The sequence below is a fragment of the Muntiacus reevesi genome, chromosome 15 (assembly GCF_963930625.1).
Source record: "Muntiacus reevesi chromosome 15, mMunRee1.1, whole genome shotgun sequence".
NCBI classification, from domain to species: Eukaryota; Metazoa; Chordata; class Mammalia; order Artiodactyla; family Cervidae; genus Muntiacus; species Muntiacus reevesi.
The window spans coordinates 31,603,002-31,621,215 of record NC_089263.1 but is presented as its reverse complement, the minus strand read 5'-3'; the positions used below and the strand labels follow the sequence as shown (position 1 = coordinate 31,621,215).

Sequence of the window (18,214 nt, the reverse complement as noted above, 5' to 3'; positions counted from 1 at the left end):
CCTTCTCAGGTACTGGGCTCTGGGTGGCACACTTGGGGAGCTCTGGGCAGGGGTGAGTGGGAGATGGTCCGCTGCCCCGGTCTGCAGGGCCACAGAAGAACTCTGCTCCCTAGGTATGGGGGCCATGGCTGAGGTGGGCACCATTGTGGATAAAGTGAAAGAAGTCCTCTCCCAGCACAGCGGCTCCCAGCAGAGTTGAGCCCAGGATTTCTGTCCCCCATGTCCCTCTGAACTCAGGAAGTGTTTTCAGGCCAAGTCAGTGAAGAAAGTGGACTTTGCCAAAATATGGTGAAGACTTCTGCTTTCGCCGAGTAGTGGTCTGGCCTGGGCCTGCTCTGGAGCTTCCCGAGGGCCTGACCTCAGGTCAAAGTAGACCAAAGGCCCAGGTCCCAGCTTCTACAAACCAGGAGACACCCGCTTTCCCGAGTTCCTCCCCACCTTTTCCTGGGGTGGGCACAGCAAGCCAGAGGACAAGCTGCAGAAGTGTGCCTGTGCTCTGGGAAGGGGGCCTAGGAGTGACCGAGAAACCTAATCCGACGTCGTGCCCAGGACCTGCCTTTAGAAGGAGCGACTCGACAGCACCGCAGCATCAGCTGGAGACCCCGGGCCCGTGGAGCTTCATCTCCTCAGTGGGCACAGGGAAGCCTGCGAGTTGGCCAGACCTTGAGATTTCCTCAGACCATGCTGTGAGATTGAGGCTGAGAATAAAGAAAATGACGTTCTGAGAGACTCCTTCCTTGGCAGCCTGTCTGTGGTTTTAGAGGTCAGAGGCTGGGGAAGGGTCTAGGCTGGCAACTGACCAGCACTCCTTAGTCCTCACATCATTTGGTGGTTTGGGGCAAAGGACTCTGAAGCCAGACAGCCTCTCGTTCTGATCCCAGCTCTGCTGCGTGCCAGCAGAGGGACCTCAGCTTGGAGCTCAGCCTTTCTGACCCTCACTTTCCTCATCTGTATTATCCTACCCTCATGGAGTTGTTGAGAGGACTTAATAAGATAATGTATATAAAATGCCCACCCTATTGCCTCTCACCCTGGAGGAGGGCATGGCAACCCACTCTCGTATTCTTGCCTGGAGAGTCCTCTGGACAGAGGAGCCTAGCAGGCTACAGTCCATGGGGTTGCAAAGAGTTGGACATGACTAAAGCGACTAATACTTTCACTGCCTCTCACATAGTAAATGTCAGATAAAATGGAAGTTACAACTAGATATGTATTCATACCAGTGAGCTTTTCTAATGTTTACTGAAATAGACTGTGTCATTTTGGGAAAAACAAAATCATGGACCGTAAGCTGATGTGCACTTTATATAAGTGACAGGCACACAGCCAACAGGGTTGGAACCTGCCCTGGAACCCAGGCCCCTTGCTTCCTGGTGTCATCCTCATGAGCTTTACTGTGCCTGAGATGGGGCCTCAGTGTCTGTGCCTGCCTCCGCAGCAGCATATTCCAGAGATAACAAGCTCTGCCCCAGGAGCCCTCTGCTACCCCTGCCTTTGACCCACTGCTGTGTGCTGGCTGCGTGGGGAGGAGCTTGTTTGACTGGAACTGAGGTTGGGGCTGGCTTTTGGCCTTCTTGCCTTCCAGGCTGGTGTGAGTGAGGATCCCCCTCCATGCCCTCAGACCGCTGAAGGGTAGAAATGCCTTGGGAGGGCCCCAAGTTGGACCATAAAGAAGGCTGAGCACCAAAAAATCGATGCTTTCAAAATGTGGTGTTGGAGAAGACTCTTGAGAGTCCCTTGGACTGCAAGGAGATCAAACCAGTCAATCCTAAAGGAAATCAACCCTGAATATTCACTGAAAGGACTGATACTGAAGCTGAAGCTCCAATACTTTGACCACCTGATTTGAAGTGCGGACTCATTGGAAAATAAGACCCTGATGCTGGGAAAGATTTCGGGCAGGAGGAGAAGGGGACGACAGACGATGAAATGGTTGGATGGCACCACCAACTCAATGGACATGAGTTTGTGCAAGCTCCGGGGGACTCTGGGAGATGGCAGACAGGGAAGCCTGGTGTGCTGCAGTCCATGGGGTTGCAAAGAGTCAGACACAATTGAGCAACAGAACAACAGGAGGCCTGCTGGTGGTAACCAGGGCTCCCTCCAGCAGCCTCCAAGAGCCTTTATCTTTGTGATAAAGAGATCCTTTTATCTTCACCAAGTGATCCTTTGGGATAAAATTGCCTTAGGGCACTAAAGAAAAGAACCAACTTCTTTTGCTGGGTTGGGGGTCGGGCATGGAGAGGCTCTGGATAACTGAAATCCAGACGCAGTCCCAAAGTTCTGTTTACATGCAGTCCGACTTCCTTCTGTCCACATCACCCTTCCTTTCCCTCAGTAACCTCCTGATGAATGATGAGACTTCCAGTTTTTAAAAAGATCTTTTTGTCCATGCTGCATACAGCATATGGAACCTTAGTTCGCCCACCAGGGATGGAACCCACGCCCCCTGCATTGGAAGCTCGGAGTCTTAAGCACTGGACCATGAAGGACGTCCCCTAAGATTTCCAGTTTTAACAGAAAGTGCCGCAGCATCCTTGCTATGTACAAGGCTCCGTGCTGAACACTTTAGGGGGGACAGTTGCTCAGGAAACCTGCTACAAGATGCCTCATTTAAAATGTCACAGGAGTAGAGAAATTCATAGGCCTGTCTGCTCAGAGCAGGACTGAGCCTTGTTGACTGGAAGGAAAGAGATGTTCCAGGGACGTGGGCCAGTGAGGAGTCCACCACTCCATCGTGGCAGTCCTGCATTCTGAAGGAATGAGGATCTGGATGAACGGGCAGGGGCTGGAGAGCCCACCTGCTCCCTGAGCCACGCTGGAGCAGAGGAGAGGGCAGTTAGGGCCCTGGTTACATTTACCCCATCTGCCAGCGGGGTGCTGAGGTGGGAGTGACAACCACCACCTTCCCCAGGAAAAAGCTCTTGAAGTTGTCATCATCTTGGGTCGACATGTTTCTCAGAGGAGGTGCTAGCTTCGCTGATGATTTTTATAGAATTCTGGAAGCTTGGTAGAATAGAACATTTGGTCTGAAATTCTTGCTGTTGTTTGGAGTCTCTCTAGGCTCCCATGGCTGCTGCTGGGCAAGAGGCGGAAGCCTCCAAGGCCCTGCCTCCGCTCTGGATCGACTCCAGCTCATCCTCCACACAACTGATGTGTCCCCCTGCCACCTCCCCCTGACTTCCAGGCAGTATCCTCTTGGCCCTCTGTGATCTGGCCCCTGTCTACTTCCTAGCTCTGCCCCTGCTACACACCAACCCTGCGGGGCTCCCTGTCTTCTTGCCAGACAGGACAACCTTGGCTGAGCCCTGTTGCTTCTTGCCTTTGCATATGCTTTTCCACTTTTACTGGAAGACCATTCTCCTGACTGCTTCCCGCACACCTCCAGATTTACCTGGATGCCACTGCCTTTGGAAAGCCTTGCTGGCCAACTCAGGCAGGATGAGGTGGTCCTAGCCCAAGTTCCCATTGTGCCCCGTCTTGTTTATTATACTGTGGAATTACAGTAGTCAGTCTGTGTCTCCCTGAAACTGGGGTCTCCTGGAAGGCAGGAGTTGTCCTGTTCCTCAAAAAACCTGGCAAGTCATTCCAAGCTTTTTGTACAGGCAGAATTTTTAAAAGCTGTGTGTTGGGGGCTGGAGGGGGATGAAGGAAGGGCTGTCTTGCTCCTTTGGCACCCAACCCAGGAGCCATAAAAGCAAAGACGATAAATTTGACTACAGAAAAACAATTCCACCTAGCAGTAGCCCAAAGGCAAGGTTCCCAGGTGGCACAGTGGTAAGGAATCTGCCTGCCAATGCAGGAGACACAAGAGACTGGGTTCAATCCCTGGGTTGGGAAGATCTCCAAAGAGGTTATATTCATTTACACTCCTACCAGCAAAGTATGAGGGTGCCATTTCCTTGCCCTCACCAACCTAGTAAGTTGAAAACCCTCATTTCAGTTAGAAATCCCCTCTCTTTCCAGAGCCACGGGTGTGGTGGAGGCCTTCACTGTAGCCTGACTTCCCTGACTTAGCCCCTGGCTTCCTCCCCGGCTCCAGCTTCTCAAGTCTCCAGTCTGTCCTGCATGTAGCATGCAGCAAATGTTTATCATACTCCACGCTCACCATGAGGCTGCCCGGCTGTACAACTCCTGACCCCCCAGCATGCAGAGTCCAGGACCCCCCCCAGGTGCCCACATCATCAGCACGTGGCAGCGTGTCTCCACCCTCTGCCCCTGTTCTTGCTATGCTGGCCCTCCAGGGAGCACCAGCCTGAATGCCACTCCTGCCAAAAGGCATCACCTGGTGCCTCTCAATTCTGAAAACTCTCATTTCAGTGTGACATTTGGTCTGAACAAGTCTATTACGGAAGCATTGCATATGGTAGTAAAGGACTGGAAACACTCGCCATCTAACAACTGAAGGTTGGTTAATGTGGGACTTACCTAGTGGTCGAGCGGTTAAGAACCTGCCTTGCAGTGCAGGGGACGTGGTTATCGGTCCCTGGTCAGGGAACTGAGATCCCACATGCCGTGGGGCAACTGAAGCTGGAGTGCTGCAACTGCTGAGCCCGTGTGCCACAGCTAGAGAGTCCAGGAACCGCAGCAGAAGACCCTGCGTGCTGCGACTGAGACCTGACGCAGCCACGTAAACAAGTGCATTCTTTAAAAGGTTGGTTGGTTAAATAAATCAGGGTCGTCCTTGCACGGGAGCATTGCACAGCCACAGTGAGGAAGCTCTCTAGGTTTGACCTGGAAGATGTCTGAGATACATTATTAAACAAAACGCAAGATGGAGAGCAATATATATTGCATGTTAACTTGTGTATTAGAAAACAAAACACAAAACGAGAGAAAATGAGGATCTATTTGCTAGAATACCTATTGGAAAACAAGAATTCAGTCCATTGTTTGCCTCGCAGCAGGGGAGCTGAGTGGTTGAGAAACAAAGGTAGGCAGCTGACTTCATTTTAAGTTTTGAGGCAGATGAATATATTATCCACCACAAAAGCCGTAAATACATATATTTTTTAAAGGGTTCCCTCTGCCCTTTATCCAGAAGTTCTTAAAAATGACTTGGCAGGGAGTTGATGCAAAAGACTTGGCAGGGGTATCTGGAGATTTCCATCAAGGCCTTCGAAGTAGAAATGGTCTGTTTTTCTTGTCATGAGCTAATAATAGAGGAAGATGACTTCTGAGTATCCCTGGGTGCTCCTTTTAAGTTTTTGAGGTCCCTGATCTCAAGGAGCTAACAGTCTTATGGGAAGAAGACTCAAGGCTTTAAAACAGTTATAACAATCAAATGATGGAGAACATAAAAAGTGAAACTGTTTGACATAGTGATTGCCGTGATTCAGAATTGAGAAGCAGCCAGGCAATGACCTTTTGGAGGGAGTGGTGCTCAGGCTGGTGCTCCCTGAGCGTATTGCAGGGATTTCCTTCACGATGTCACGATGTGAAGGAAAATCAGCAAGACTAAAGTGTTAGGCTTTGCTTGTAGTTCAGTTGGTAAAGAATCTGCCTACAATGCAGGAGACCTGGGTTCAGTTCCTGGGTCGAGAAGATCCCCTGGAGAAGGAAATGGCAACCCACTCCAGTATTCTTGCCTGGAGAATCCCATGGACAGAGAAGCCTGGCAGGCTATAGGTCATGGGGTGGCAAGAGTTGGACACGACTGAGCAACTAAACCACCACCACAGAAAGTGTTAAAACCACAGTCCTTTAATGGCAAGTAGGGGGAAGGAGAACTTAATTACAATTGTGTGCCTGGTGGTGCAAGACTTATTAACGGTTCCCCAGTCCCACCCACTAAAAAGAATTTTGCTTTGGGACTTCTTGGTGACCCAGTGGTTAAGAATCCTCGTTCCAACACAGGGGATGCTGGTTCGATCCCTGATGGAGGAACTATGGCTGTATTCTCTGTGCTGTACAGTTATCCTTGTGACTTATTTATTTTATACATCGTAGTTCCCCGATAGCTCAGTTGGTAAAGAATCCGGATGCAATGCAGGAGACACAGTTTAATTCCTGGGATGGGAAGATCTGCTGTAGAAGGGATAGGCTACCCACTCCAGTATTCTTCAGCTTCCCTTGTGGCTCAGCTGGTAAAGAATCTGCCAGCAATGTGAGAGGCCTGGGTTTGATCCCTCGGTTGGGAAGATCCCCTGGAAAAGGGAGAGGCTACCCACTCCTGTATTCTGGCCTGGAGAATTCCACGGACTCTATAGTTCATGGGGTCGCAAAGAGTCGGACATGACTTAGCAACTTTCACTACAGTTTTGAAACAGGAGGGAAGGGGGCAGGGCACGACCTTTAAAAGAATAATATAGACCAAGGATATTACATAAACTGGTTAGAACCAAATAGGTCCAAGGTGGTGGACAACTCCACTTCCACTAGACCTTGAGCATCAATATAAGCTCATTGTAACACATTAGCATGCTGCATGACACAGCCACAGGGGCCGTGACGGTTGTAAGGCCAACCACAAAGGTCAAAAGTAGGCAGTGGCCCCATTCCTGGAAACTCCTATCCCTTCCCCAAAATAGCTGGAATATTCTTCCCACTCATTAGCCTGTAAAATTACCCACCCCTATAAAAAACCCTATATCCTGGTGCTGCTCTCACCTTCCGAGATGGCCCACACTCTGTAGAGTGTGTTTCTCTCTAAATACTTCTTACCTATCACTTTGTCTCTCACTGAATCCTTTCTGTGATGAGACATCATGAATTTAAGTCCTGAGACCAGGAGTGATCTCAGTTAAAAGACCATGAGTCCAAGTCCCAATCCGAGTTACAGTTTCAGTTTGCATCTCCTCATCCCCTGTCCCTATCTTTTCCCTTCCCACTTTTCCCACTGGAAATCACTAGAATACTAGGTCTTTTAAATTTCTTTGCCAGTGTGTGCTTCTCTGGTGTGTTGACGTTGCAGGATTGAGCCATATGAAGCCCTGGATTGTATCTGGGTTATGTGTATGCATTGTGTGGTCCTTATACTGCTGAGACTTTCATTGAACTCTAAACACAAAGCCTCATAATAGAATCAACTAGTATATTTAATTCCATTTTATAGATGGCAAAGTGAAGGTCACCCAGCCAGTTTCTCTTTCTTCCCTGAAGCTACCTGCAAATAGGCTGCTGCCGCTGCAGAACGGAACTTCCATCCTCATTAGCATTTACCTCCCTGGGACCTGTGGAAACACCCCCTCCCCCCCACACCACCACCACCAGATACCCTTTTTCAGTCCCAATTTAGCAACTGCTTCTTTACATTTCCCATCCTGTAGCTTCCCTTATACATACACTGTGGTTTCTTGGGCAGCACAAAAATCCGAAATGTCACGCAACTGCCTCTGAACAAAGAGCCCTAGAGTCAGCTCCCAGTGACTGACAGCTTGTTTACATCAAGAGCTTCCTGGTGGAACCAAATATTCCATAATATTCGAGGCAGGCTTGGTGCTGCCTGGGGCAAGGCAGGGGAAGGAGCAGGCCAGGAGAGCTGCTAATAGCAGGAGAGTCTAATAGCAAAGGAATGCCAGTGGTATCACAGTAGGCGGCTGTGAGGGCAAGGGCCAGATGGGAGATGAGAACTTCCGGGCCTTTGGAGGACAGCTGCTAATCCAGGTGTGATCTAGGAGCATGCCAGTTACTTGCTGTAACAGGCTGGCCTCATGGCACCTTTATCTGCTGCAATGACATGGTTACTGTTTGCCTGCTGGCCCAGATAGCAGGTCACTGGGACTGGAGGCCCCGCAGACTCCTTTTGGGGCCTCTGGATTCCTGGAAAAGTAGGGGGGGTAGAGTTCAAAGGTGCCTTCTGTTTGTGTGGGCAAGGTAGATGAGGGCTGAAGGGTTTCCGGCTGTAGCGATTGGCTTGGAAGCCGCCCGTAGAGACAGGTGGATGCACGCAGGAAGGAGAGGCTGGAATGCTCCTCAGGGCCTGCAGGGAGCTTGGGGGTGGAGGTGAAGATCATTTCTCACTTTGGGGAGAGATCAGGGCTTGGGGGCTCATATGTCACTGGGGGCTTCTGAAAACCACTCTCTTTGGTAGCGGAGAAGTTGAGCGCTGGAGCCCCACAATGGGGGGAGGAGGGGAAGCTGGCATGATGGGAACCAGGGAGGGAAGGCCATAGAAGGGTGCTCATGTTTATCTAGCGCCTGACCTGTGCCAGACACGTGCTTTGCTTACCTTATCTCATTTCATCCTCTAGCAGCCTTCAAGATAGGCATTGCTATCCTTATTAAAAAAATAATAATAATAACCTGAAGCTCAGAGAGAAGGAAATAAAAATCCTCCCAACTGCATACCAAGCCATGGCCTCTTGGAAAGGAAAGGAGAATGTGTTATGAAGCTGCTCACATAGGCTGAACCTGAGCTGGGAATGGAGAGAGGTGCAGATAGGCTGACCATGCATCTTCTTGTTGAAGGCGGGCTCTTCTGAGAATGAAAAGGGGCAGTAAATATGCCAGGACAATAGGCATCAAGTGGGACTGTCCTGGGAAAACCAGGATGCGTGGCCCCCCTACCACAGAGCACCTGAAGGAAGTGCTGTTCAGAAGCCACGCCCTGTGAGGTCACAGCTACCATTTATGATGTAATCCTCATAGCAATTCCTAAGGGAGAGTGTATTATCCCATTTGACAGATGAACAGACTGAGGCTCAAAAGCATCACTTCACTTTCTCAAGGTCCCACAGCTTTTAAGTGGGGAAGATCTGGCTGACTGCAAGTCCTGGTTCTTGCTGTGAGTCACGCTGCCTCCCAGGCTCAGGGCCTTTGGAGGAAGACCAGAGAAAGAGACTGACTGGAGAAGCAGAGGTAAAGGACTTGGGTCTTGGAGTGTGACAGACCCTGTGACAGCCTCTGTGTGGCCTCTTTCAGGACTTCTGTGAGCACTGGCTGGGGACAGTGGGGTGCTGGGGCAGGGTGGAGGCCCCAAAGGCTTCTGCAGCCTGGATCTCCAGAGGGCAGTGGCCTAGGCCAGAATTTCTAGGGGAAAAGAAAAAAAATCATCATTGTGTTGCCACATATCCATGACTGGTGAACAGGGACACTGAATGGTAGGTATCCTGGAGTCAGGACTGTCCCCTCTGGTCTATCGACCCCTTTTCCTTCCAGTTTAGTCCCTCTGGGGCTCCTGGAGAGACTGTGAGGGTTTGGGATGTAGAAATACTCTAGGTCGGGGGCAGAAAGCCTGAAAGGTCACGCACATGTGGAGGGTTTGTGAGTCTTGGGGTTAGTTCCTGCTCTGTTCTCCAGCCAGCCTGACATTCCAGGAATGGATCAGCAGCCATAACAGACAATGGAGGGCCCGGTCCAAACCTCAGATGACCTTTGCAGGCTCCTTAACTCATTGCATCACAGGTGGATGGGCAGGGAATTGGACACTGGTCATCCCGCCAGTCAGAACACACCACCTCTGTGCTCTCAGACCTCTGTGCTCTCAGACCTGGGCTGGCAGGACTGATAAGGGAAGAGAAGTCCCTGCCCTCAGGGATGACGAGTCGGCATGGGGTACTTCCCTCAAGAACAGTAGCCTGTGGCCTCTGCAAGTTAATGTTGCATAATCAAGGGCTGATCATGTTTCTTCGTTCATAAAAAATCTTTAAAAAAAAATTAAGACTTCATTTTTTAGAGCAGTTTTAAGTTTACAGGTAAAGTGAGTGGAAAGTGCAGAGAGTTTACATCCACCTTCCTCTCCTACATGCACAACCTCCCCATATTCATTCATTTCTCAAATTCTGTGTTCCACACACTGTCATGGACCAAAGGCCCAGCCCTATCATCAGGGAACAGGGAGGGAGGAAGGGATGGAGGTAAGTAGGCCTCGGGTGCCAGGGGAGCCCAGCAGAACAGTCCACCCAGCCTGCAGGGGTGGTCTGAGGAGTGAGGAAGGACCTCAGAGGAAGTTCCCAAAGTCTTAGTCTCTCAGTTGTGTCCGACTGCAACACCATGGACTCTGTAGCCCACCAGGCTTCTCTGTCCATGGGTTTCTCCAGGCAAGAATGATGGAGTGGGTTGCCATGCCCTCCTCCAGGGTATTTTCCCAAACCCAGGAATTGAAACTGCATTGCAGGTAGATTCTTTACCATCTGAGCCACCTGGGAAACCCAGAGGAGGTTCCACCTGGGCTAAATTCTAAGGGTGTGGGCATTAGCAAAGAGTAGGGATGGCAAGATTGGGGTGCAGTGTGTACAAAGGCCTGGGGCCAGAAGCCACACCTGACCCAGATTCTGTAAAGCCCAAAGCTAAGCGGTTTAGTCTGAGGAGGAAGGGTCCAGGTAGGCCAGAGTCGGTGGGAGGGGCTTACCAGTGTGGGTGGGGCCAGCACTGGCCTTGAAATAGTTAGAAAGCCCAGGTACTGGATTGTGCAATTTGTGGCTTTAAATGTGTCCTGCAGATGCTTCAGGGGTTTTCACTGTTGTCTCAAGTACCAGCCCCTTGAGAACAGGTTGGGTTTTTCTGGTGTCCTGGGGCTAACCCCTGCTTCGCTTCTGCCCAGATACAGACTTGACCAACAGTCTCACATCTCACAAGGAAGCAGACAAAGCCCACCTGGCAAAAGTAAGGGGCCTAGGTTTTCTCCATTTATTCATCCCTGATGGTAGTTCCAAGGGAAGAGGGGTACGAGGAAAAAGAAGCCTTTTCTAATAGAGCAGGCTGACCAAGGCACAGGGAGAGCAAGGACTTGGACCCCTGTCCGCAGCATTCAAGAGGCAGCGTCTGAGCCCGCTGGGAGGGGCAGCCACCAGGACCAGATTAGGGGAGGATGCCCCGTGCAGCTGAGCCTCAGAGCCTTGCTCACTTGGTTAGAAAGTGCAGACAGTAAAGTATGCCTTTTCCTTGTGGCTCTGAAAGAGGAATGACGATGAAGGGGCTCTGAGGTCATCAGAGAGCAAAGATAGTCCTGGACTAGACTAGACTGGAGAATTCCCAAAGGAATCCTGCAGTAAGAGCCAGACCTCTTCCCCGCCCCGACATCTCTGCCTGCAGCCAAGGAGCCCCGTCTGGTGATAAGAACCTGCCGGTTAGAAGTCTTGGGCTGTGAACACGCCCCTCTCACCAACTTCCGGGGGAGGAGTCTCACCTGTGCTGAGCCCTGGTGCTAGGCCCTAGACTTGTACTTCATCCGTCATCCTGTGAGGTGCGCACTGCTGCCATCCCCATCTTAGTGGTGAGTAAACCGAAGCTGGGGGAGGTGAAGTGACTCACCAAAGGAACAAACTGGTGGTAGTGGGTGGAAGGGAATAAGGTGAGCAGAGGCCCAACGGGACAGGGCCTGGGGCCAATAGCAGTTGGCTGTGGGAAACCAAGGCACGTGCCTATGAAATGAGAACTTTCTTTCTCATGAGCTGAAGTGAACATACAACAACGCACTTCTCTTCCCCCAAAGTTTGGGCTGTATTAACAGTGGCATGGCATGCAGGTCAAAGGAGGAAATTGTTCCTCCTTCTGACTGAGACTACCTGAAGGGCTAGGATTCTTTCAGGGCCCCCAACGCTAATAGCCACAGAAGAGCCAGCACACTGTACCAGACCAGGTGGACAGGGAGGAGCAGCCTGGGGAGACCGGTATATCCTAGACGTCTGAGGAATCTCCTGGAGGCAGAGTCCAGCCCCATGGAGGGAAAAACATCCTGGAACTTAGGAATTATGAAAATGGAGTGAAAAATATGAGGTAGTGAGCCTCTTATGCTGGGAGCAGATACCAGAGGACCAGAGATGCGGAGAGGGCTCCTGTCTAGCCTAACGGGTGGTCTAGATTCAGCCCTCACATTGACAGAGCACATAGTGTCCACCTTTCCACCACACATGTCCGGCAAACACAGGGTTTTAGGCCACACAGATGGTGAGGCTGACCCTGCCTAGCCTGGGCCAGGCTCTAGGTTTGTTCTGCGGTTCTGCTTAGACTGCTTTGGGGAAACCAGGCATTGGAAATGGTGGAGGTCTTGGACCTGTGAACTGGCTGCTGCTGGACTATCTGAGGTCACCTTTTTCAGAATGCTGAATATTTTCTAGTGCCCTGGACCTTCCAGCTTCCCATATGGAGTCCCCACTCAATCAGAACCTAGGAGAAGCCAACAAACCACCGCCCCCCGTCCCCATCACCTGTGTGGGCACCAGGACTTCCCAGAGCACCCTGACTTCCCTAAAGAGAGGCTTCCCTGGCCCTCATACCTCAGAACTCTCACTTTTGATCCCCTCTGTCTCTGACATTGTGTAGTCCCCAGACTTTGCCCTTTTTCCTGACAAGGGCTCCAACCCATGTCCACTGCATCTTCCCACTGCCATCCACAGACTCCAGACCTGGCCCTGTCAGTGGTTCTCTCACCTGTCTTCTACTCTCCACTTGGCCTGTCTAGTCTCTGCTGAGTTTAAGGGGCTAGGGCCAGTCACGGTTTTTTAAATTAAATTAGAGCGTATAATATGCCACCCAGATCAAACTAGAGAACACTTTCAGGTCCATCCTTTTAAAACGGCTCGATCCCCTAGACTCCCACAGCTTTATTATTGGATACTTGGCAGCTGTTGCCTTTTATTCCAGCTAGCTGCAGGAGGGGGAAGCATTCTGGGAGCTGTTTGTTTTTCTCCCTGCCTGACCTAGCACAGTGTGAGGCCTGTTGGAGGTGCCCCTTGAGGCCCATTAGACGGAGGGGTGTCGAGTTTCCCAGGTGTGTCTCTGCATATGTGCTCAGTTGCCCCCTCAGAAATGCAGGAGAGGCGACAGGTGAACGATGGGGTCACGGGAGTGCAAGAAAAGCCCTGAGCACCAAATGTGCTGGTTCTGCTCAGCTGACCGGCCACCGAAGTGTGATGTGTGTAGGCCTGGGGGCACACATTCCCAGCAGGAGGCTCAGGTGTGTAGAATTCCGTGTATGGAATGCCCTTTCTAGAGAGCCCTGGCTACGGCATGGGGCTGGCCAAGCTCTCATCCTGGGCCCTGGAGCTTCAGGCTTGAGCACCCACCATGGCAGGATCAGACAGCTTAAGGAAGAGGGCCAGGCCCAGCTCCAGGAAGCCTTTGAAGTCAGATGCCTGGTGCAGAATGTTCTGAGGGAGGCGAGAACACACAGATTCTCAGGTAGAGGCCGAGACCCCTGCTGCTAGCCTGAGGGAGTCTGTCCCTGTCCCCTTTGGCTTCAAGGCCTTGGGAGATGTTGCCCTCTAGGAAACAGAGCCATGGCCTGGGCTTGAGCAGCAAAATGGGTGCAGCAGGAAGGAGTTGGAGGGAAGTGGGAGGCATGGTAATGTGGAGGTGGGCTGTGGTACATGAAGTTCAACAGCTGTCCTGAAAAACCGTGTCTCCGGTCTATTGGAAGACTTGAAGACTCACTCCCTCTTTGCTCCAGGCAGAGAGGAACCTCTTCTCTGAGGTCCTCTTCTCTGAGGTTCAGATGCCGGTTGTCACTGAGGGTCTTCCTCTTGGGTGGGTTCTGAGTCCCTCAGATCATCCTGTTCCTGTCTTCTCTTATCTTTTTGATTGTAGTAAATATTTAGGGGTCTCACTTGGGGACACTGGGTGAATCTGATTTTACATCGTATCTGTTAACTCAAGGCTCAGAATCTGACTTTACATCGTATCTGTTAATTCCCAGTTCCATCTGACACCAAAATTTGCTTTAAGGCAGCATGGTGGCAACATCTTATTATGAGGGATGGGCTGTCCCTCCATGGTTAGTAGAGGCATGATCACAACCATATGCTGTTAATAGGGAAGGAGAGAGAGAAGGAAGAGAAGTGCATGCCAATGGTCAGTGTAGATGATAAGGATTGAGGTGTCTTAGATCAGCCTCTGAATGGGGGAGGCTGGGATGTGGACATTTCCTGAGGACCTACGGTGTGCCAAGCACTTATTTGTGTATGATCAGCAGGTATATTATTATTTTTATTTTACTAAGGGAAGATGATGCACAGAGGATTTACCCAATCAGAGTAAAAAATGTGGAGATGGGTTTTGAGCCAGGTGTGGCCAACTCCAAGGTTGGCCGTCTTTCTTCTCCATGGAAAGTGATCTCCAGTTGCTATGAGTATGCCTTCAGGATGGGATGTCAGTCACCAAATAGCTAGTTTTCAGACATTTGAGGGAAGTCTTTAACATGTAAGAGAGGCCAAAGCAACAGAAAAGGGGAATGCCTCTGAGATTTGATTTGGTGGCACCAGTGTACATAGAGGCTGAGCTTTTGGTGACAGTAAGAAGAGTTAGAACCCTGCTTTCCCTCTCCCCTCCCGGGTCATTGGGGAAGAAGTTCCACTCTAGGCAGCTGCAGTCAAGAACACAGCCTTCTCTCTATCCCCAGCGCCCAGCTGAGAGGTGCAGGATCTCCCTGGGAGTGGCAGGCCACCAGCATGTCTCATCTCCCTCACCTCTGTGTTGAGGTATATTCCAGGTAGGAGTAACTGAGAAGCCTGGGGCCTTTTTCCTCAACCCATTTCCAACTCAAGGTGGAATGTCTACCCTAGACATGGAAGACAAGATGATACTGAGACCTTGACTCTCTCACTTATAATAGAGTGGAGGTTGCATTCTAGGAGAGGCTAGTTTAGAAGACCAAAGGCTATTGCCCCAACCCAGCATCCTTATAAAGCAGGGATGTCACTCCAAGACACCAGTTTCAGAGCAGTGGTACAGATGTTTCATACAAGGACAGAGGAAGTCCATAAAAACTCTGATGCTCTCCTCAAGGGAACTGGCTTTATTTGCACAGAGTGTGGGGAAATTCAAGCACATTGGTGCTCTCAAAACAATGGAGATATTGGTGGTAAAAAATTAAGTCTGGTAGTGCTTTGAGAAAAGCTAGCTAAAAATTAGACCAACTAGAAGTTTGTAGAGAGAAGCCAAGAGCTAATTGACAAAAACCCTCCTGAGATCAGAACAAACTTCAGAGACTAGCCTCAAATACTACTCTGGTCACCAAAAACTTGGCCTTTCTGTATATTGATGCCAAATTCAATCTGGGAGACAATTTTGGGTGAAGTAGAGAAGGATAACTTTATTACTTTGCCAGGCAAAGGAGGACACATCAAGCTTCTGCCTTGAAAAACTATGTGTCCCAACCTGAGAGGACTTGATGAAGGGTTTTATAACAGTGATTCAGAAGTGGGATCTCTGACAAGATTAGGCTGTGTGTAGAGCCTGCACTCCTTTAATCCCGTCTCAAGTGGTCAGGTCTCCTAATCTTGAAGAGCTTCTGTGGTCCCTTTAATCTGGCTTCAGGTGGTTTCTTGGCTTCTCCTCCCTTGATTAGCAACTGTACAAATTTGCCCTTTGGAACTAAGAGAAGGTCATGAAGGCTGGAGTCTTGCCTACAAGAAATGAGGGACAGGAAGTCCTCCTTGCCTGGGAGCCCCACAGGGCCTTACTCTGTTTCACTCCTGCAAAGGGACTTCATTTCTTTGAATCAGACTGTAGAAGCTTCCAGAAAGTGACACCAGATCTTATACAAAGGATCAGGAATCAGGTCCACATCAGATCTCTTAATAGCAATATTCGAAGCCAGAAGTCTGCAAAGCAATGCCTTAAAGATGCTGAAGGAAAATTATTTTCAACTGAGAGTTATATACCCTTCCAAGTTATCAATACAGTGTGAGAAGAGAATTGTAGATATTTTCAGATAGACAAGGTTTGAAAAATTTTATCTCACATGCAAATTTCCTCAGGAAGCTACTGGAGGATGTGCTCCAGCCCACAGAAGGGCATAAACCAAGAAAGAAGAAATAAGGACCCACTACTGAGAATATGGAGGCAAGAAGAATGGAATTTTCTCCAAGGGTCCCAAGTAATCCAGAGAGGATGTCTGTGTGGCTTTCCTTCCCTACCTCGCCCAACTCCCACACTGGCCTTTGTAAATAAATGGTGTGGTCTTTGTTGTGAAGAAAAAAAAGAAGAAATAGAATTCAGGAAAAACAGAGATCATTAAGGGAAGAAGCACAGGATGATAGCTGTGGGGCTGATCTCAAGCTATTAGTTCAGATGGAGGCAGGAGAACCAGGGGCTCCAGGAGGAGTGTCTCAGAGTTAAAAAAAAAAAAAGAAAAGAAAAAAGAAAGGAATTATAGTGAAAATGTGTGTCAAGAATCATTTTACAGGACTTTTGCAGGGTGTGGGATGTGTCAAAAAAAAAGCAGATGAAAAAATGAGCCAACAATTAATTCTGAAGAAGAAAAGGAGTTTATGAAGCAAGGACAGATATTTATGAAGAAAGGAAAGGACAGCATATTACTTGGCTTAGCAGTGAACACCATTTACTGATTGTGAATGTAACCAAGAAATGTGATGTTATGATATCAAAAGGAGAGGAAAGAGTGTAAGTGAATTTCATCTGTCATGAGAGGAATGCCAAGAGACAGTATCTAAACTGGACTTCTCTGAGATAGAAATAATAGCAATAGATGCTTTATTTTGTTGTTGTTTTTCAGTTGCTCAGTCATGTCTGACTCTCTGCGACCCCATGGACTGTTGCATTTCAGGTTTTCCCTGTCCTTCACCATCTCCCAGAGCCTGCTCAAACTCATGTCCATTGAGTCAGTGATGCCATCCAACCATCTCGTCCTTTGTCATCTCCTTCTCTTCCTGCCTTCGGTCTTTCCCAGCATCAGGGTCTTTTCCAGTGAGTCAGTTCTTTGCATCAGGTGGCCAAAGTATTGGAGGTTCAGCCTCAGCATCAGTCCCTCCAATGGATATTCAGGATTGATTTCCTTTAGGATTGACTGGTTTCATCTCCTTGCAGAGATTTTTGTCTTCTTCTGATTTTTGTCTCCTAAATAACTGAATGAGTTGAAGTAGTCACTTCGAAAGAGCAGGATGGAGTGACAGAGGAGAGTGCTGTCTTTGTTCTAACACTTTAGTACAGTTTGACTCTGCAAACATTTTTTGCACATGAGTTTGGGAAGACAAAAATTAACTGAAAGACAGATGAAAAGAAACCATGATAACAGTAAGGGTCTTCCCTTTTGAGATGCTCCCATCTTCTGAATTCTCCTTTTAAAACAGCAATTGGGGAACTTCCCTGGCAGTCCAGTGGTTAAGAATCTGCCTTCCAATGCAGGGAACTTGGTTCAATCCCCAGTCGGGGAAGTAAGCTCACACATCACAACTACTGAGCCCTCATGCTGGAGAGCCTGCATACTGCAAGGAAAGATCCCACATGCCACAGCTGCAAGTAAGGCCCGATACAGCCAAAAAAAAAAAAGAGATTCATAATCTATGCAAAGAAAAAACTGAGCAAACAACCCCACCCATCTTTTCACCATCTCATAAAGTGCATCCTCACCCTGCAAGGCAGGTATTGATAAGGGCTCTTGTGAGGGTCAAAAGGGATGGTGTTTCGTAAAGCATGAAACTGGCATATGGTTTAGATTGTGGTTATCAGGCAGGACAGAAATAAATATCCCCATGTTGTACACAGGAAAACAGAAACCCTCCCCTCCACCCCAAACTTCCCACAACTTACCTGGCTCTGAGCCCCACCTGGAGGAAGATTAATGTGAGGGCCCTTGATGTCATCAAGGCTCAGTTCTCATTCTGACGGCACTCTGAGCACTGACCTTGGTCGTAGACTGATCCCTGGTGCTGGTTGCAGACTGAGCCCCCATCGCTGGCCACTAACTCTCTTAGTAACGTTCACAACCAAACCTAAGTTGGGCTTGGCCGAGAAGAATGGATGGCTGGGTTCCACTCCTCTCCAGTGCTGTCTCAGGGGCAGAGTTGGTGCAGCTGTGGCCTGGCTAAACTCTCTGGCATGGTTTCCCTTCATCCTGGACTAGATTCAAAGCCACCGCCTGTGCCCAGTCCATTTCTGTCCCCTCCCACTGGTCCTCCTTGTGGGGGATGGTGGGGCCCATGGTACACTCTGAGCAGAGATTGTCTGTGATGAGTCATCCTTGCTCACAACAAAGGAGTCTGGCATGAACAGCACTTTTTCTGACTTCTCTGCTGCAAGGGAATAACGTCTCAAATCCATGTGTTCAAGTACAGCCTTGAACTGGCTGTTTCCCACCCTGGACTCTTCAATCCAATCCATTATCAGGGAAGCATTTCTCCAACATGATTTCCTGGAGTTCCCGGAACACTGGCTTGTTATAGCTGCTTCTCTACACGTAGTGACCAGCACCTCCTCTGAGCATCCTCTACGGTCAGATGGGAATCAAGGCTGACTTCAAACCCTCTCATCTCTTATCAGTCCCAGGAGAGGTGAAAGGTCAGGAAAGGGGCAGTGGCAGATGCTGGGCCTGGGA

At 49.5% G+C, this 18,214-nt stretch overlaps 1 protein-coding gene across 6 annotated transcripts in view; it reads left to right on the top strand.

The window, feature by feature from the left end:
- PPCDC (phosphopantothenoylcysteine decarboxylase) overlaps positions 1–18,214 on the top strand; it is a 46,379-nt gene that overhangs the window by 23,373 nt on the left and 4,792 nt on the right. For 4 of the 6 annotated variants that reach the window (XM_065906027.1, XM_065906028.1, XM_065906031.1 and 1 more), the window contains one exon: positions 114–10,880. The exons of 1 other annotated variant lie outside the window; for it this stretch is intronic. In XM_065906027.1, the coding sequence (XP_065762099.1) occupies positions 114–199 (86 nt within the window). In that variant the 3' untranslated portion in view covers positions 200–10,880. Of the gene's footprint in view, positions 1–113; positions 10,881–18,214 lie in introns of those variants that run through there. One more of the 6 variants, XM_065906029.1, reaches the window with a different exon arrangement.